General features: G+C 33.1%; 1 protein-coding gene across 1 annotated transcript in view; it reads left to right on the top strand.

Moving 5' to 3' along the window:
* Nucleotides 1-21,539, top strand: part of ARSF (arylsulfatase F) — a 38,736-nt gene that overhangs the window by 5,126 nt on the left and 12,071 nt on the right. The window contains exons 4-6 of the mRNA XM_003765602.4: nucleotides 13,689-13,820; nucleotides 18,099-18,522; nucleotides 20,330-20,466. Of these exons, the coding sequence (XP_003765650.2) occupies nucleotides 13,689-13,820; nucleotides 18,099-18,522; nucleotides 20,330-20,466 (693 nt within the window). The remainder of the gene's footprint in view (nucleotides 1-13,688; nucleotides 13,821-18,098; nucleotides 18,523-20,329; nucleotides 20,467-21,539) is intronic.

The following is a 21,539-nucleotide window of genomic DNA, read 5'->3' as shown; positions in this document are numbered from 1 at the left end:
GCATGGACTTTTCTTCTATTCACTGATCTGATATGAAATTTTCTGCTTTTCTGTAATTCATTTATGATATACCCACTTGGGGTACATTGTTATATAAAATTAATTCCTAATAGATTATGTTTTAGTTCCTATTCATGATGTACGGTGGCTCAGTGTGCAGAAGGGCTACATGACAAAGGTGTTTGTAGGAATTAGGAGATTGGCTAGGTTTGGCTTTTTGGGACCCCTAAATTTGGATGTTACAATCAAGTTGTATTTATCAAATTTCACTTTTTTTTAAAACAATCCAATGAGAGAGGTGGAATTAATGAAAGGCAGTATCACATCACGTATAGCAAGTTGGATCTAAAGTTAAAAAGATTTTTAAAGTGTATTAGCTGTTTGATATTAAAGATAGTAAATCATTTCAGGTATAATTCCTTCATCTATAAGCTGGTAATAAAATTACCCATTCCACAAGGTTATTGTGAGACTCAGTAGAGATAATATATGCCAAATACTTGGCAAATTTTAAAATTCTGTTAAACTGTTGTTGTAATTATACTCATTTTACACATCAGGAATTGAAGTTAAGAGATTCAAAATAATGATTTCCTAATTAGCAAGTTTACATGTATCAGAACTTAAATTCCAATTCCAATTTTCTACCTGCACACTCAACTACATCAAACATTGGACAGTTAGAGTTTGTAAACCTGAATTCTAGTCAGTGACCTACTGAGAGCCAATTCTATGGCTTAGGCTAAAGAACCTTCAAAGGTTTTAATTGGTGCAATGGGATGGTTCTGTAATCATGTCTGTCTCCTAGAATAATATATGTTAATTGAATTAAATTGAATTAAAAGTTATAAGAACAATACTATTACACTAGCTGTCCCTTATGTTTAGAATATAATTCTTATTTACCTCTGCTTCTTAAAATCCCTATATTTTTACAAGATTTAAGTCACTTTCTACAGGAGGCTTTGTACATTAAACTCCTATCTACTTTTCATATATCTTGTAAATATCTATACATGGAAATATTTCTCAAATTAGAATGCATATTTCTTGAAGTTGGTAATAGCTTTTGTTTTTTTATTTGTATATCCAACATTGTTACATAGCATCTACCACATGGTAAGCACTTACCTAATGTTCAATGATGCATTAAAATAGCTGAACCAAAAAATTAAGAGGCATGTAGGATTTGGGAAAGTCACTTAACTACTCTAACCATGTGTACATGGAACATTTTAAGTAGGGGTTATCTCATTCTTTGTCACATAATTTTGTGCATCATGTCAGTGCTATAGTAAATAGCTGATGAAGGCCAGGAAATGGTGGCTGTGAGGAAAGAGATAAGGTATCAGAAAGAAGAAACAGCAATTGACAATTTATTGGAAAGTCAGGGAGTATGGGTTTGAAAGGAGAGTATGGGTTTGAAAATAAGGTCAAGCTTACAAAAATGGCAAATGGCAATAAGAATAGCAATAGGCGCCATTAATGTTTACAGAGTACATTGTATACATTATTTTTTTGATTGTGATACCATTTAGGAAAAAGAAGAAGTTAGAAATAGGGAAGATATGTACATGGTAGGAATGTACCTTCTAAACTTCTAATATTCCTATTTCTATTGATGGTAGGTATCATGATCAAGTGAGATTTTTACATATATATATATATATATATATATGTATCTCCATATTTAATGCATTTTTTAAACCTTAAAAGCACTTTATTGAGTTTGAGATGTACTCAGGATATTCAGTTTGAAATGTCCCATAGGCAATTAGTGATTCAGAAGAGAAGGGTAGAGGAAAGCCTTAACCTGGAGATAAACATTTATAAATTCCTTGTATAAGAGATAATTAACCAAAGGGAACTAATAAGGTCATTTAAAGAAATATAGGAAAAGTGCAGCTAGGTGACACAGGAAATAATTCATTGGGCCTGAAATCAGGAATACTCATCTTCATGAGTTCAAATCTAGCTTCAGATATTTACTAGCTATATGATCTTGGGCAAGCCACTTAACCCTATTTGTCTTAATTTCTCAATGGTAAAATGTACAGGAGAACTATGCTGACTAAAATATTATATCCAGTAAAATTATGCATAATATCAAATTTAAAAATGGACATTCAATGAACTCTCAGATTTTCAGGATTTTTTTTCAAATGAGCCTGAAGTCAATAGAAAATTCAATATAGAAGAACCAACACCAAAGACTAATTAATTTCAGGGGATTCACTAAGAACAAACTATTAATATTCTATATGTTTGAGATTCACAATAGTAATTAGTTAGTTCAAAAGAAAATTAGAGTAGAGCTAAGTATGATGTGACCCTAAAAACCATTTAGGAAAAGGTAAAAATAATAATTATGCTATACAAATGAGGTGCAAGCGCAAGAATTTATACAGAGGAATTAGATGGGGGGGAGGGCCAATAGTTCTGAAAACCTATTCATATTGGGAATGGGTTAAAGAGGGAACAGTTGTGTGTGTGTGTGTGTGTGTGTGTGTGTGTGTGTGTGTGTGTGAAGAAATAAGAAAGGAGAGAATAAGATGAAGTAGAGTACAGAAAGGTTTGTACATTAAGGGAAATGGAATAAGTTATATAGATTAATGGGAATGAAATAAAGAAAGAGGGAAAGTGTGGGGAAAAAGATAAGGGTGGGATTCATGGTCAGGGAACTGGAGGTTAAGAAACAGCAAGGCAGGTTAACTGGTCAAAGTAAAGTACAAGAATGAGCAGAGATAGGAAATAAGAGCTATAAACAAACATAATAACAATGATCAGGAATAGAATTTATTAGGAGAAAAAATAGGAGTAATAATCATTAATCTCAGACAAAGTCAAACTTAAAAAAGATGCATTGAAAAAAGAAATATCCTTTATATATCAGCCATATTAATATTGTTTTAGATGTGTGTGTATGTATATGTGTGTATGTATATAGGTATAAGTATGTGCAAATATATATAGTGTGGGTATATGTGGGTGTATAAGTGTGTATGTGTGTGTATGCACACACACACATATATATACATAAATATATTGGTGCTTAACTCTAGCCTTTTTGGGGAGGAGAGGAAAGGGAGGAAAAAGAAAATAAAAAGTGCACAATGGAGAACAAAAGAAAACCTATAGGGAAGTAAAGAAAAGATGGACAGTTATGAATATGGTATTTCCTATTATTATATATGCTTTCTAAAAATGGTTATTATATATATATAAAATTCTCCTTGATGTTCTGCTGTGCCCATGACAGTGTTTTTTTTCTTTTTTTTTCTATTTTGGTTTTTACTTATTTATAACATGTTTACTTCTGACTGTAAGTCTGACACTGTGACCTCACTTGATCCATATCAGCTCCTTATAAGTTTTGCAGATATTTTTGCTTTCTTTAAAAGATGGTGAATCTGAAGAGGAGGGGTTAAATGAAGTTAAATTATTATAGCTTGTAAGAGGAAAGATCTAAACCCATTGCTTCTTGACTCAAATTCTGGTGCTCAAAGTCTGGTGCTTTATGTACTTAGCCAATAATACTTAACTCTGGGGGCTATTGGGAAGAGTTGGCAAATCACAAAGTGGTAAAGAAATATGAACTAATCATGTTTTTTGTTTTTAAAATAAGTTTTTACAGATATATTTTGTTTGTTGCATCATGGTAGTTATTCCAAATATCTCTCCTCCTCCTTCTAGGGAGTCATTCCATATAACAAATATTATATTTAGAGAGTAACCCTCTTTCCTCCTAGCAAAACTGACAACACATTCGCAATACAAATAAAAACCAAAATATGTGCAGTACATAACACCTATGTATATCTCACCTCCATGAAGGAATGGGCTATTGCATTTATATTTGATTTTTTGGTGTGTAGTTGTTCTTTCTATATATATTGTTGTGTTATAATGTATATTATTTTCTTGGCCCTACTGATTTCACTCTATATCACTTCATATAGATCTTTCCATGATTCTCTGTATTCATCATACACACTATTTCTTACAACACAGTGATATTATATTACATTCATGTAACACAATTTGTTTAGTCATTCCTCAATTGATGGGCATCTACTTTGTTTCCAGTTCTTAGCTGACACAAAATAAGTACCACCATAAGTATTTTGGATTATATGAGGACATTCTTAATTGATTGTTTTCTTAAGATATTAGCCTAGTAATGAAGTCTTTGGCTCAAAAGATATGGATAATTTTAGTCATTTTATTTGCATGATTCTAAATTGTCTTCCGAGATGGTTGTGGCACTTCAGAGTTTCACCAATAACATATTAGCATATCTACTATTCAAATATTTCTTCAACTTCAACAATTAAATATTGATAATTTTTGTCACTTTTCATGATGTGAAGGGAAATTTCAGGATTGTTTCAAGTTTTACTCAAATTATTAGGAATTTTGAATATTCTTTGATATGAATGAATTCTCTTTAATTCTTTTGAGAAAAGTTTGTTCATATCTTTTGTTTATTTTTAAATATTTATTTATTTAAAACTAAATATAAAATGAGAAAAATAAAATAGAAAAAGAAAAGGAAAATGAACTAGAACAAAACAAAATATTATTGCATGCCCAGCAGAACACTAGGAGGATTCAAAATATGTACAATAAATTTCCATTTCAAGAAAGCATATATAATAATAGAAGACATTATATTCATCTTTTCTTAGCTTCCTTGGAGGTAATTCTTTGTTTTCTGCTAGGCACTTTTGACTTCATTCTTTTTTTCCACTTTCATTCATGCAGGCTACAGTTATGCACGGATATATACATATATATGTTCATCCCTACACACATACATACGTCTATATATATACACACATAAACATCTACATGCATAGAACCACACATATATACACATGCACATTTGTAGACATGCATCTAAAACTATTAATATGATCTACATATAATGTATGTTGATTGAATCTTTAAGTTTGATTTTGTCTGAGATCAACTGTTCCTAGCCATACTTTTTTCCCCTAATAAGTTCTACTCCTGATCCTTGTTGTAGTGTTTGTGTATATCTCTTATTTCTTGTCCTTGCTAACTTTTCTACTCTAATTCTACTCCTTCTGTATCCCACATTAACCTATGCCATCCTTTTCTTCCCTTTTTATCTCTTTTCCATTAATCTACAGACCCTTCTATACCCCATTTTACCTATTCCCACCCCTCTTATTTCTTTATACACACATATACATATCATATATACATATATACATATGTGTGTGTTTGTGCATGTTTGTGTACGTATATAGATAGATATAGATACAGATGAGTGTATATGTATTTTTCCCTTTTTAACCCATTTTAGATCTAAGTTTTCAGAACTACTGGCCCTCCTTTCTACTATAATGCCTTTATATCATTTCTTCTTTTATACCTCATTTGTAATAGCATGATTACTATTTTTACCTTTTTCTAGATAGTTTTGCTTTTCCTATGCAGTTTCCTAGACAGATCATACTCAGCTCTGTCCCAATCTTCCTTTTGAATTATCCAATAATTGATGTCGATTTTAAACACATAGTTCAAATCTCTGTGTGAAAAACAAACAATTTGTCCTTGTTGAATCACTTGAGATTAATATTTGATGTTGGCTCTTCTATATTAAATTGTTTATTGAAATGAAATTTCATTGATATAATGTCCTGAAAATCTGTGAGTTTAATGAGTCCATTTTTTCCCCCTTTCAATATTATGGTTAGTTTTGCTAGATAGGATATTTTTGGTCCAATTCTTTTGATTGTCCATATATATTATTCCAGGACCTGTGATCTTTTATTGTAGCTACTGACAAATCCTGTACAATTCTAATTGTAGCTTCAATATATTTGAATTTTGGTGTTGTCGTTTGTTTTGTTTTTTTGTAGAATTTTCTCTTTGATTTAGTGTTTTGGAAAATTTAACAGTTTATATTCCTATGTGTTTTGTTTGTAGGGTCTCTTTAAGATTGGTAGTCAGTGGATTTTAAAAAAAAATTCTACTTTCCCTTCTTGTTCTATTATTTCAGGACAATTTTCTTTTTAAATTTATTTTATTTGGAAAAAAAAAAACAAAGTAAGAAAAAAAAAGAAAAACAGAAAAGGAATACAAAACAAAATAAAGCAAAACAAAAGAGAATGTTGTCATATGCCTGGCAGAACATCAAGGGGAATTCAAAATATATAACAATAAATTACCAGATCAAGAAAGTATATATATATTAGTAGAAAAAATTATATTCACGAATGTCCATTTTTTTTTCTTTATTCCTTGTAAATTGTTTTGGGTTTTCTGCTGCATAATTTATATATTTTATTTTTTCCCCCTTTCATCTCTTCACCATATATATATATATATATATATACACATATATATATACATATATATATTTATATATGTTTTTATAGAAATATTTTGTAGAAAATTTTATATAAATTATATGAATATAATTGTGTAAATTATATAAACATTTTATATAAATTTATATAAATACACACAGTCACATACACACATCCACATACACACATTCAGAACAATGTTCTTTGATTATTTCTTTCATTATTGTGTCTAGGCTCTTATTTTGGTTACAACTTTCAGTAGTCCAATAACTTGTTTTCTCTAAATCTGTTGTTTGTTGTATGTTTCCCATTCTCTTCTAATTTTTTTTTCTTTATATTTTGTTATTTCTTGATCTCATACAGCTTCACTGGATTCCTCTTGCCCAATTCTAATTGTTGAAGTATTTTTATTATTTTTTTTTTCTTTAAGACTCTGGACCTTCTTTTCTAATTAATTAACTTTTTTTTTCTTGTTTTCTTGAATGTTTGTCTTGGATGTCTAGTTTAGTTTTTAGTTTTCCTTTAATCTGTCATTTGATTTTTAAAGTCTTTTTTGAGCTCTTCTATAAAGACTTTTTGGGCAGGTAGTCATTTAACATTACTCTTTGTGTGTGTTTCAGAAATGGTAAGGGGTCACCATTTAATTAAAAAAAAAAAAAAAAAGCTGGAGAGATCTCTAGAAGCAAAACCAAATTTATTATACATTCTCGTGAGAAAAGTGTCCCACCTATCTAGCAGACAATGAAAGGGAGGAAGCACCTTCTGGGGCAGGGTAACCACTTTTAATCCCTAACAGAAATACCCCCTCCCATCACTGACCTTCACCCCCATTGGCTGAGGAGCTTACATTCTAAAGGAGGGAACTACCCAAGAAATTGAACTTGACCAATAAGTACATAGTTGCCCATATTTGACTGAAATAGGGAGAAAATGATGTCATGGGAGGATAGCAGGAAGGGTATTTAGGTATGCCCTTGGATCAATGCTCAAAATCTTTCAATCTACTTCAGGCTACTCAAACTCTGAAGTAGATGAAACCTTACTCGATTTTTACAACTATCTTGAAAGATCTCACCTCATCTCATTCATTTGGAATAGGAGAGGATTTTCAAAATTCACTGTCCTCCTCTGAAGATGTACCAGTCTTCCTTATTCCCATAATAAGTTTTTATGACAGGGTTCTTTCTTCTTTGCCAATTCATTTTTTTTTTTAATGATAACTTATTCGTGTAAATACCTCTAATTCTGGGTGGGTGGGTGGGTGATGGTGTCTCTGGCTTCCCTTTATCTCCATGCCTGACCTGGAATCTCAAACCAGGCACTCCACCTTTCTGCAAGTGTCCACAGCCAGAAGAATCTTTGCCTCACTGCTTCTGCACTCACTCATCAGGTGTGCTGGTTCCTTATTGCTCAGGGTTGCATCTGCGATTCCTAAAGAGCAGAGGTTCAATTATCTGAGACTTAGACTGGAGTTCTAAATTCCCTGTCTGAGAGGTCAAAGTTCCTGTGGTTGAGGCTGAGGCTCCCTCCTAACCCAATCAGCCCCAGGGCTTCCAGCTTGCAGTTTCTGTGGAGTTAGCTTGGAGATATTTACACTTTTCGGGGGGGGTTGAACCTGGATTCTGGGGTCTTTCTTCTTCATGTATTCTCCAGGCTGTCCCAGGAGGACCCTTGTTCTGGCCCAAGTCTTATTTGTTTTCAACTGATCTGTATGTGGGGGAAATCCGAAGTGCTGAATTTTCTGACCTATTCTACCATCTTCCCAGAAGTCTCCCAAGTTATTTTTTAAGGAGCATTTTGTAATTAAATCTATATAAGTACCTTTGATCCTGAGATATTTCATGCATTTTGTATTAAAATGGGATTTCCATTTCTATTATTGATTTTTGTGTTTTGTTATAAAAATGATCTTGATTTTTAAGGATTTATCTTATAACTTGTAATTTGTGGAAGCTACTAATTGTCTCAGTTATTATTTTTGTTCATTCTATAGGATTTTCCAAGCAAACCATCATATCATCAGGAAATATGGGGTAGTTTTGACTTCTCCTTGTATATATGCTTTTAATGTTTTTCTTTTGTTGAATTGTTGTTGCTGTCATTTCTAGTATCACATGAAGCATCCTTGCTTCACTCCCATATTTATTAAAAGAAAATTCTTGTGTATGTCTATTTTATATTATGTTTGCTTTTGTTTTGATAGATTTTTGTATGATATTAAATAAGTTTATCATTCTCTAGTTTATATACTAAGATTGCATTTGTCTCATAAAAAGATTTTTATAGAATACTTTCTCAAGTCTTGAAAATAATTTGTAAAATATGGTTACTAATTGTTTTTAAAATTTTTAATAGAATTTTTCTGCTGAAACAGGAACAGAAGGTTTTTTTTTTCCCTTTAGCAGTTTCTTTTTGGCTAGATCTATCTTTTATGAAACTGGATTATGCAAAATCTCTATCTGCTTTACTAATAATTGGTATTTTTATATTTTTGAAGGTATTCCTTTATTTCTCTTTTTTTTCAACTTTGTTAGCATAAAACTATGCATATGTTCTATTTAATCATTTGATTTCTTCTTATTTTGCTATTTTGTTCATTTTATTTTCTGCTCTGATGCTTTTAATCAGATTAACTAAGTTGATCAATTTTACTAGTTCTTTCACAGAATTAGCTTTTAGTTTTGCTTATCATTTCTTTGGGCTTTTTAAAAAATCTTGTATATTTTTTCTATTTTTATTCTTTTGCATATAGCACATTAAACTTACTTATTTGTTTTCTAATTTTCAAAATCCATTAAAATCATCAATCCTCTCTGCCTCCCCCTTTTTTGTTTTCTATTTTGTTAATTTTGGTATGTTGCCTTATTGTGATTTTTTTTTCTTGACTCACTCATAATTTATCACTTCTACTAGATTATTCTTGATATTTGTATATTTGCTTTCCCAATTCATTGTTTTTTCTTTCATTTCTTTGATGAAATTTTCCATCACAGATTCCAGTTTTTCTCTTCTGCTCAATATTTTTGCCCTGCTAGTCATAAATTTTGCCTACATAATTCTCATTTCTCTTTTGAACCATTTAGGAATAGGTTTGTGATTCCAGATTTTCCTCACTTTCCACAGAGTCCTCTATCTCATAAAGTGATGAATTATTTTCCTCTATTTTACAATATTTATTCACAGATTATTGAATTTGTTTATTAGATCTGGAGGCTGTATTTCCTTCTGTTACTGTTTTTCTTGTTGATATTTCTGTTATATTAAAGTTCTTTTAGTTTTTCTTCCTAAAATTGTTGGTGATTTCAGTCTCTCTCTCTCTTTCTCTTCCCCTTCCTCCTATTTTCCAGGATTCTGTACTTTCTGACTTTTTCTTTTCCGATGGTGGTTTCCTTGTGGGTTAAATTTCAGTGTTTCAGATTTCTCTCACTTTGGCAGTTCAGATTTTCCAGCTGAATCTCTGTCCCCAAGTGGCTTCTGGTTAATGAGAAGTGGTTGCCATTTTCTTTCTCTCAGGCTTATAGGAATGTTCCACCTCTCCCATCTCCATCCAAAAGTGTTTTGTTCAATTTCCTTTATTTTTTAGTTCTCTTGCCTGTCACCTGAAATTCAGAGAGCTTCTACTCTGGTTCTAGCAAGTTGCCCTCCCCAGAACCAGAAGTTCAGTATTTTGCAGCATAATCTGTAGCAAACTTTTGCTTCTGAAAGACTGAGAAAGCACTGGCCATCTGTCCTAGCAGCCTGGAGTCTGGAACTTAACAGCCCTTGGGGGGAAAAAAGGATGAACTAGGGTATAGGACTGGGTTTTTCTGTGGGTTTCTTGGGATTGCTAGTGTGGCTTTTCTCCTACTAGCAGGGAGGTGTACTGAATGAGTGAAGAGTAAGTGAACATCAGTTCATGGATTTTTAGATTTTTTTTTTTATAATTTTCTTTTGGATTTAGATGGTTCTAGAGCTAGGTACAGATAAAGTTGTCATATCTGTGGTGTATAATTTCTGTTTTGGAGAGGCTTAAGAGGTCATGGAGATTAAAAAAATATTTAGTTATTAATCTACTCATGTGACCCAGAAGTCCCAACCTAATCATTAAGGTAAATAGATATGGGAAGGATACTGTCACTAAATTTAGAAATATTATGTCAATGAGAGAACATTTCTTCATTATAGCACTTCATATATCTTACCATTTGTGTCAATAGGGGACAGAACATTAAGTACCCTAGTTCATCCTTCCCTCCCCAAGGGCTGTTAAGACAGACTCCAGGCTGCTTAAATTAATAGGAAGGAGGGATTATTATTTTGAAATAATACTTTTTTTTTTCCAGTTCTTTCAAATCCCAGATCTTATTTTCTGTTAGTGAAAATTCTCAAATATTTTGGAGCATATAGGGGCTACTCCACAACCAAAAACAAGAAAAAGACCAAACAAAAATTTGTTGAGTGAATGAATAAATGTGTATGTGTGTTTGCTTTACAAGGGAATATTTTGATATTTTTCCAAATGTGAGAGCTTTTTCTGCCTTGACATGTGGTAAAACAATGGCTATTTCTGCTTCCATTCCCTGAGAAGCAGAATAAAATCAGAGAGTATGAGATGCTGTTGTGACTCACTCAAGAAAGTCAAAGGAAAATGCATCACAGTGTAGCAGATAGAAAAAGACTTTGGAGTCAGAGAATAACAAAATCCTTTTGATATGTGTAATAAATATTGTCATTATAGTTAGAGGATGTGAATTCAAATGTTACCTCTGATACTTCCTACCAGTGTGAGCATGGGCAAGATACTTAATCTCTTAGTGCTTCAGTTTACTCATGTTCAAAATGAGAGGGCTAGACAATTCAAATAGATGACCCCTGAGTTCCCTTCCAATTCTAGATCTATAATCCTATTAATCATATAACCCTAAAACTTACTCTCTTCCCTATCAGAAAGAAGCCCAAATAATTATTATCAAAATTTCAGACTATCCTGTTTGAATAGAGTGGTTGTGAGGATGGAACTCTTTTGTATTGTCCTCAAACTTCTGTTCATCTTTAAATAGCCTTTTGAGATACTGATTAGCCTATCTTTAGATAGGTCTGAGATCTGATCTGTCAGGCATTCCATTTGGCTCCTCTTTGATCTTTACTTTTGAGCTACCTAGCACTTCCACTCCTTGATTCCCTTCCCTCTTGAGTACAAACCTTTATACCTGGAAAACCCTCAAGGCTATATTTATCATAAAAAGATATGCCTTTGATGAAGATCTTTGCTAAATTGTTTTCTGAACTAAACCCACTCTGAGGTACTCTCTTACTTTCCCTCTTAATGTCTTACCTTTAATGGCACCTTTCTCCTTAATCTAGCTAACTCTGGCTAATCTAACTATATGCTCTTCCAACTCTATTTCATATTTACCATTCCTGGTATCTACTGTATCCTTTCATTTTGTCTGTGACTTATTCCCCTAAATCCCTAAATAAATCTACCTTTTTGCCAAAGAAAATGTCCATTTTGAATTTGTCACATGTTTATTTTGCACTAGGAATTGCTAATCCCATCTCATTACTATGATATAGCCTAACTCTGTGATCAGGGACAAATCATCTGATCTCTGAGACAATGTTCTAGATTGCAGATAAATCGCTGATTTTCAATCTTTGTTAAATAATGCTTCCCTTACTGATGAAATTATTTCTGGTTCATATGTGAAACCTCCAAAACTTTCCTTAGGGAAGAAAGAAAGGGAAAAAAAGAAGGAAGCTAAGAAGGAAGAAGGAAAAAAAGAAAAGGAGGGAGGGAGGAAGCAAAGGAGGAAGAAAGAAAAAGGAAAGGAAAGGAGGAAGGAAAGAAAGAAGGGAAGGAGGAAAGGGAAGAATGAGGGCAAACATGGGAGGAAGAAATAAAAGAAGGAAGTGAGGTAGATTTAATCTCTTCCCTGTCATGAAGAAGTTCAAATGATTATTATTAGATATAACCAATTCCTAGACTATTTTGCTTGTATAGAGTGATTGTGAGAAAGTAATTCTTTGTCAGTTTCCATTTTCCATCACTCAGCCTCTTTAAACAACCTTTTGAGATATTGATTAGCATATCTTTAGAGAGGCTTGGAACCTGGTCTGCCAGGTGTTCCATTTGGCTCCTCTAATCTTCCCTCTGAGCACTTCCTCTCCAACTTGGTCCCTCCCTCCGAGTTCCTGCCTTTACTTCCCTGGTTTTCCTGAGAAACCCCCAAAGCTGTATTTCCCTTGTAAAAGATTATGATGAAGCTTTTTGATAAATTCTTTTCAGGACTAAGCCCACTATGAGGTTATTCTCTCTCTTACTCCTCATAGTGCCTTACCTCTAATGGTGTTGAATGGGACTAATTGGATGAAGTATTTCTCAGTATTGTCACATGTTCCCAGAATGGACCGTGGGAAGTCATTTGATCTCTGGAAGGATGAACTTTGAATCTGGAGATGCAGGAAGTTGCAGGAAGCAAAATGCCCTGTGGGAGGCAGCCAGTACTGGTGACCATTGGTCAAGGATGGTTACGTCCTTTTAGTCTATCCAATGGGAAGGCTTGGGTCTTTTGCTTTTAAACCCTGGACAAGCCAGAAGCAGGTCAGGTTCCAGGAGCACATGGCAAGAGCATGGGATGACTCCCAGGTGTGTCTGGGACTCTTCCTGCAGGGGTTAAATAAATGCTTTCTCTTCATACCTGATGATGTCTCTGATTAGTTAATTGGATTGGGAAGGGGGCCTTTCACCCAAGAAGTAAAGCTTTTTTGTCACTAATGACATGTCACTGTCACTAATGTCACTAATTAGTGTCACTAATGTGACTAATATCACTAATTAGTCATGTCACTAATATTATGAGGACTATTAGGATTTGGAAGGATATATATACCTTTCATCTATATTATAAAAAACATACTAATGGAAGACCAATTTCTGTGTCAAAATGATCTAGATTCAATTCTACCACTAAAGGTACTGGTTGTGTTATCTTGGGCGATTAACCTCTCATTTCAAATTCTTTTAAGACTACAAATTGTAGATTAGCTGATCTGCATTTGTGGAGAAAGTTCTCAGCTGAGTGAATCTGAACAAATTAAACACAAACAAAAACAAACAAAAAATCACTAGACTGAAAAGGAATGCAATTTGCAGCAGTAATAGAGGGAGAGTGAGGAAAAACTTTCCGGCTCATCCAAATGCATCATGAAATATTGATTGCTTCTACTGCCAGTGTGAATTAAAACAACATATTAGAATACCTAGTAAATGTGATGATGATCTTTTAGTGATAAAAGTTTTAAAAGTTAATAAAAACTGTGGTCACATGGCTGGGCTGACCATGATTTTTTTCACTCTAATTTCAGGGATGGTCTCTAGAACTGTTTCACGTAAGCATAGTGTCTTTAATTCACTTGGGGTCAGTGGAGGACTCCCTCGGAATGAAACCACTTTTGCAGCCACCCTGAAGAAGTATGGTTACAGCACAGGACTAATAGGTATGTGGAAATCACTTTTTTCAAAATGGGCTTTTCTTTCCATTTCTTCTTCCCAGTCCTTTCACTCTTCCAAAAACTTTATGAGAACTAGGAGATTTTATTATTAGCAGGCTGTTCATGCCAGGAAGACCATTTATTTTAAAAGAGCTGATTGACATTAATGAATTGAGAAATGGAAAATAATTGTTCAATTTATCTAGGAGTTTGGAAATGTATAATCAAATATGTAATCTTGTTTTAACTTAAAAAATATTTCTTTGTTTTCTTTTAGTGTAACATTAGAAATACTAAAAATACATACAATTGAGATCTCCTTATTGTAGATATACCTTAAACTATGCAAGTCTTAAATCTTTAATGCCTTTTCACTATAGCAATCATTATTCTTCACCTTTCATCAGTTTGATTCAGAAGCTTTGTCCATTGATCCTGGTGGTATCTCTCACTTTGTCCTGGCATCTGATTATATCAATAAAGTTCATTATTGATTGATTGGTTGATGTGCTCCACAATACTTAGTTATCCCCACACTTGTAACACATAACCAGTCAGTCAATTGCATTTATTTCTCACTTAAATTATGCCAGGCATAGTGTTAAGCCCAGAGGAAACAAAGAAATGTGAATACATTCTCCCTTCATTCAAGCAACTAAAATTGCACTTTCACTTTCTCTTATCCATTTCTTTGAGAATGTCTTTTATTATCATTTTCTTTTGTCACTACTAGTTATAACCTGCTGACACTCACCATGTACCTCTCTATTAACCCAAATGCTGGCTCAAATTACAGTAAAATGTCTCCATGAGGCTTTCTCTTTGCTCCAGACATTGTTTTTTTTTATACTTCTTAAATGCCCTCCCTTTTGTCCATTTGAATTCATCACTTGTCTTGAAGTCAGGATCAAAGCTCTTTTGTTTTAAGAAATCTTCTATTCCAACAGCTCTACCTGACTGATCATTTTTCTCTGCTGCACCTACAATATGATATGGGCTTCATTGACACAAGGATTGCAGATGGTATGACGCTTTATGCTATCTCCAAGAGTCAAAGGTGGCTACCTGATGAAGGATTTTACTCTACCTTCCTGATTTTGAGAATCAGGAATTGAGACAAGATCATTACTCCCCCTTACACACACACACACACACACATACATACACACAATTTTATACACAGACACACACATACATGACAACCTGTCTTACAATACAGTATTTAATTTATTTACAAAGCCACCCAGTTCTTCCCATTCCATTTCTCCCATGCTGTTATAGAAGAAAAGTGGTTTTTTTAAAATTTCAATGAAATTTTACCTCTATGAAAATATGAAAGCTTGAAGGGTTGAAGCTGAGAGGGACTCTAGCTGTCAGCTAATAAAATTCTTTTATTTTACAGGAAAAGAAATTGTAACTCAGAGAGGCTTAATAATTCATCTAAGGTTATACAGGTCATTACTGGAAAAATGATACGTAAATTACACTTTTTATTATATCACACTATTATTCACAGATTTTTAGAAAAGAAAGCCATTCCAGATGTACTTTGATAATTTACGCTCTTCCCTGCTTTCCCAGCCTCCCTCTACTTTTCACAATATTCTTTGGATAGATCCATAAGATATGTGAGATATCTAAAACTATATCTCTTGTCTTTCACTTAGCTAATATTTATCTATATATGAATAAGTATAGGAACGAGTACAAACACAACTTGTATTTCTACAACACTTATTAAATAGCCTTTTAATGATAATTATTCTTATTTAATCCTCACCAAAATCCTTGCAAGCTAGATAAGACAATACAATCTCTATTTAAAAAACAATAAAGGAAAGAATAAAGCCAATATTGAGCAACTCAGCAACTGTTACCTTTGAATAACAAAGCAATCTTTGAGGAGTAGAAAATGAAAACTACTTGGAAAGCAAGAGATCTAGATTCAAGTCCCAACCTGTATGAATTTGGCAATCCATTTCATCACTTAGGTCTCAAGGCTTTTTATTTGTGAAATTATGATGAGTGGGCTACCTGGTCTCTATGGTCTCTTTGCAGTATTTCATTATATTTCTCTAAGAAATGAAGACATTTTTATCATATAGCAAGTGAACAGAGAAAGAACTGGAATTCTTGTCACTTAATTCTACTTAAAACTCATCCTCCTGTTCTGTGTATTTTTGGAAAATTCCATGAAGTTCTCTGTGCCTTTATCTTTTTATAACTCCCTTCTTTCATGAGAGGCCCCCAGAATAATTTCTCCAAGTTCAAGTTATTATGTGGCCACTGAAAATTATAGCTCATAAATTCTCATCGATATACTTAAATTCCTCTAGTAAGCCAGATGACAAAGCTATTTCACTACAAAGGCTTATAATAGTATAGTTAAAAAGAATGGCATAATGTATATTCTTTATAATATGACAATTCACTCTTCTGGTAATGTCATCACATTGCCCTTACTGAACCTGCTCCATACTGAGTATAGAATATTATCACTTTGGTCCTTACTGGTTTTGTGATGACTACTGGTAAATGCTGATAATGTAAACTTGGTTAAGTATTGCTTCAGTAAGTATTATCCCATTGGTCTCACTCTCATGGTTTCTGCTGGGAATTGCTTCTTGCTATCAGCTTTTTAGCTTTAACTCTTTAGGATTGTCAATTATGTCAGCTCAAGTCTACTTATTAGTAGAAGATTTAGTGACAAGGACTTCTCTTAAATAAAAATAGCCTCATAACTTTTTGATCATAACTACCGGGTGCCAGCTAACAAAAGGCTGAGAGAGTGCTCCTAGGCTTTGATTAAGTATTTTCTTTAGGGTTGTATATCTAGGCAAATAACTATCCTCTCAAGGATAAACATTTCCCCCAAATGCTTTGGTTTAGTATGCAAATTAATATGAGTCAGAATAAAAAATTAGCTATAGAATGTTCTTTACTCTTCTTAGTTTCAATGTTTGCAACAACATGAACAAAAGTCTTACAAGATATATGTGCATGGATAGGTTGTGATTTGCATAATTGGAGGGCACTCCCAAATAGAAGAGCTAACAAATTCAGTTTAGTATAAAAATAAAATTACTTCTTGATAAGACCACTTCCATTCTGTTATTTTTCTTCAATTATAACTTTTATTTATGTAACTTTTTTTTATTAATTTGTTATTTATATAACTTTTATTAGAAATATCCTATAATCTACTAATCCTAGCCATGTATTTGTCCATTGTCCTTTGAAATATGTACTATCTTGATTCTTATTTCAAATTAACAATCCTTAGTGAAACACATATTACGTAATGGGTACTAATTAACTAACATGAAAATGAAAACTACCCCTCTCTCCGCAGAATTCATATTCTGCTGAAACATATGAATTGGTGTCATCAACCAAAGGTTTTTTTGAAGATTTTTAAAAAATGTTTTCCCCCAATTACATTCAAAACAAATAATTTTTTTATATTTAGTTTAAAAATTTTTGAGTTCTAAATTCTCTCCCTTACCCCTATCCATAATTAAGAAACCACATATGAAGTTATGCAAAACATTTCCAGAAAAGTCAAGATGTGAAAAAAAATATAGATCTTCCATCCTAATGGAAATAAAAATCCTCAAGAAAAATTAAGATAAAAAGAAAGAGCGAGATAGAAAATAGAGACTGCTTCAATCATAATCAATTCCTTCTCTGGGTATGAATAGGAGTTTTCATCATAAGTCCTTCAGACTATTACTAAGAATAGAAAAGTCAGTCTATAGCTGGTCATTCCAGAACTTTGCTATTACTTTTTATACCTCCCAATTTCCATTTCTTTTAGCCCTAAGAAGAGAGGTGCTTTTTTGTATATATAGGTCATTTTCCTTTTTTTTTTCTTCTTCTGGTATTCATGTTTATGTAGTGGTCCTATCACCAACATTTTAAACAATTGTTAATAAGTTGCTATTTACTTGTGAAATTCTCTATATGTCTTCTATTGAGTTCTCTTTCCATTACTGCATCAAAAATGTATCCACTCTGACAAGCAGAAACAAAAGAAAAAAAGAAACCCCCCCCCCCAAAAAAAAAAACAACACCCGCAATAAATGAATCTGCTGAAGGAAAGCTTTTTAAGGAGACAAATGACTTTTGCATATATTCAATTTAATAGACATTTATTCATTGCCTATTGAATGCTTAATTATATAGCTTTTGATGACTTCCTTTTTCTTATTTTGTCTTCAAGAAAAGGAAGATTCACCAAGAATGCCTTTAATAATATTTTCTCTTTTCTCTTTTTACTTTTAGGTAAATGGCATCAAGGTCTAAATTGTAAATACCGAAATGACTACTGCCATCATCCTAATCACTATGGCTTTGATTATTTCTACGGTACGCCACATACACTCACTGGGAGTTGTTGGCCAGATCCTTCACGTGACACAGAATTAGCTATAGCAAATAAACTTTGGTTCTGCATTGAGCTAATCATCATTGCTGTGCTTACACTGACTGTGGGAAAACTAATTCGTTTGATCTCCATCCCCTGGTTGTTTATTATTTGCATTATTTTATTTGGCATCCTTCTGGCCTTTTCTTGGTTTTCCAGTTTTGATACTTCTCTGTACTGGAATTGCATTCTCATGAGACAACAGGAAATTGTAGAACAACCTATGAAGGCTGAAAGAGCTGGCTTAATTATGCTAAAGGAGGCAGTCTCTTTTATCAAAAGGTAACAATTGCATTTTTTTAAGAGTCCTTTTTCCTTAGCATTGTGCTTACTCAGGTTTTAGTTTAGATTCTTTACTATAATGAACTTTTTACTTTGGCTTTGAATTCTCTGACTCCCTTGACTGTGAAAATGGAATGACTCTGTGGTCCTGTAAAAAGGGCACTGGATTTTTTGTTGATTTCATAATTAATTAAATTTAAATTTATCTTTGAGTTCCAATCCTTTGATCTTCTAACATTCAACTGAGATTCACATTAATAAAAGTTGACATTTATACGATGCTTTTAAGTTTATAGAATTCTACATACCTTACAACAATCTTGTGAGGGGGTGCTATAAACATACCCATTTGATAGATCAGAAAATTGAGGATAAGAAAGTTAAGTGATTTGTTAGGGTCACATAGCTAGTAGAAATTCAGGGCCAAATATGAACCCAGGTGTCCCTGATGACCAGTTTGGTATCATTTCCTATGATATATGATTATGACAGTTATTTCAAGTTATTGAAGAACAACATGCAATGTCTTGTGATAAGCACTACAGAAGATACAAAGGATTGATTCTATTTTATTTTTCTGTGAGGGAAGGGATGAAGATGTAGTTTAGGGAAAGTTCCATGACCAGGAGAACCTGAAATAACAATCGTACCTCAAACTCTAGCTACGTGACTAAGGGCACAACCCTTAAGCTCTTTGCTTAAATTCAGATGATTATAGTTTTTTTTTTTTATTTAATAGCCTTTTATTTACAGGATATATACATGGGTAACTTTACAGCATTAACAATGGCCAAACCTCTTGTTCCAATTTTTCACCTCTTACCCCCCCCACCCCCTCCCCTAAATGGCAGGATGACCAGTAGATGTTAAATATATTAAAATATAACTTAGATACACAATAAGTATACATGACCAAAACATTATTTTGCTGTACAAAAAGAATCAGACTCTGAATTATTGTACAATTAGCTTGTGAAGGAAATCAAAAATGCAGGTGTGCATAAATATAGGGATTGGGAATTCAATGTAATGGTTTTTAGTCATCTCCCAGAGTTCTTTTTCTGGGTATAGCTAGTTCAGTTCATTACTGCTCCATTAGAAATGATTTGGTTGATCTCGTTGCTGAGGATGGCCTGATCCATCAGAACTGGTCATCATCTAGTATTGTTGTTGAAGTATATAATGATCTCCTGGTCCTGCTCATTTCACTCAGCATCAGTTCGTGTAAGTCTCTCCAGGCCTTTCTGAAATCCAGATGATTATAGTTTTAATAGTTTGAGACATAGCATACCAAGAAAGGTGTGCCAACCTACCTTTGGTAGACTGCCCATGTTTTCCTTCTGAAGGAAGAAGGGAGAATCAATAGGAATAATCCCCACATCTTGCCTGTATGGTGTGACAGTTTATTGTGAGACTCAATTAAGATAATATATGCAAATCACTTTGCAAGCTTAAAATCTGTATTTACATCACCACCATCATCATATTCCTACAACATGAAAAGAACAATTTGTAGAAAGGTTTTTATTGATGTTTGTCTATAATCCTTAAATAGAAGAATTTTCCAAAGCTTTTAGTTTTCTACAGAATAAATGTTGATCTACAATAGTCTTTCCCCAATTTTTTATATAGAATTTTATTGTAATTATAAGAGGGAAACCAAGAAGAATCTAATAGATGTGAATATGATAATTAAAAAATATGTTAATCACAATTTTATAATGTGTGATAATATTTTAATCTAAGAATGTAGTTAAACTGGTTTTTAAAATCTCATGCAAAACTCCATTTGTTTCTGTCTTTTTAGAAACAAAGATAGACCTTTCCTCCTGTTTTATTCCTTTTTGCATGTCCATATACCTCTTCCCACAACAAATGAGTTTATTGGCATTAGCAAGAATCACCTTTATGGAGACAATGTAGAAGAGATGGACTTTCTGGTGGGTAAGTGAAAAAAAAACCTATTCCTATTACACAACATGTAGATACCTAAGACATAATTAGGTAGTTTCCCTTTAGCAGTCAGTCATCTTCCTCTTTGCACTCTGTTGCCTTGAAAAGACCTCCCTTCCTTCTTGTTTCTTTCTTCTCAACATTTTCCTCCTCTCTCTTTCTTCCCATCTTGTTCACTTTAGGGAGACACTGAACAAGTTTCTGAGAACTTGGGAGTATTAGTTGTGGCTTTAGGGAATCCCTAAGAGCAAGAGACACTTTTCATCTTATATAACTGCCCTGATTTCTGGGTTGTATCAGTGGAGGGAAAGAGAAGACATATAATTGTTCTCCATAGACACTGACTTACTATCGATTAAGTCGATTAGTTAATCGATTAACTATCAATTAGCATGAGAGTAGATAAGTTATATAATGAAAACTCTTAATTAGTGGGCCGGAAAGTGAAAATTTACCCAAACAACAATAATTATGGAAAAGAGTCTTCATTAGTAAAGCTCTTGCTTTTCATCTCTATATCTTTTCATATGATTTTATTGCCTTAAGTTGCAGAGGGTGTCCTTTTTTGGAACAGGACCAGAACTTGGGAGTACCATTTGTTCTCAATGTTTCCTTATAGTCTTACTTATCAAAATTGATTTTTTTCTGTTCCTCATTCCTATATATTAGAAACCCACTAGCTTTTTAATAAAATAGAACAGTGACTAAGATCATCTATTTTGTATAGAGAATTTAATTTCATCTATCTCTCTATAATTGGTATGCTGTTTAAAATATTGGTTTAAAATATATGCATAATTATCTTTCATCTATTTATGGATTTGCTGGCAAACAGCATTGGAAGGAAGGGGGTAAGGGAATAGAGAGTTAAATTCAGAATCAAGAAGACCTGGGTGAAAGTCTTGTCTATGACACATTCAGGCTCTGTGATTTTGGGCAAGTTATTTAATGTCTCAGATATTCAATGTCTCGGGTAACACTCAGTCTATAAATTGCAAAACACATAAGCTGGCATATTGGCAGGAGGGATTTCCTTCCAAGGAGTTCCCTAAACTAAGACAATA

The sequence above is a fragment of the Sarcophilus harrisii genome, chromosome 3, assembly GCF_902635505.1.
Source record: "Sarcophilus harrisii chromosome 3, mSarHar1.11, whole genome shotgun sequence".
Lineage (NCBI taxonomy): Eukaryota > Metazoa > Chordata > Mammalia > Dasyuromorphia > Dasyuridae > Sarcophilus > Sarcophilus harrisii.
The sequence above is the reverse complement of the archived record's forward strand: the minus strand, read 5'-3'. Positions and strand labels throughout refer to the sequence as shown.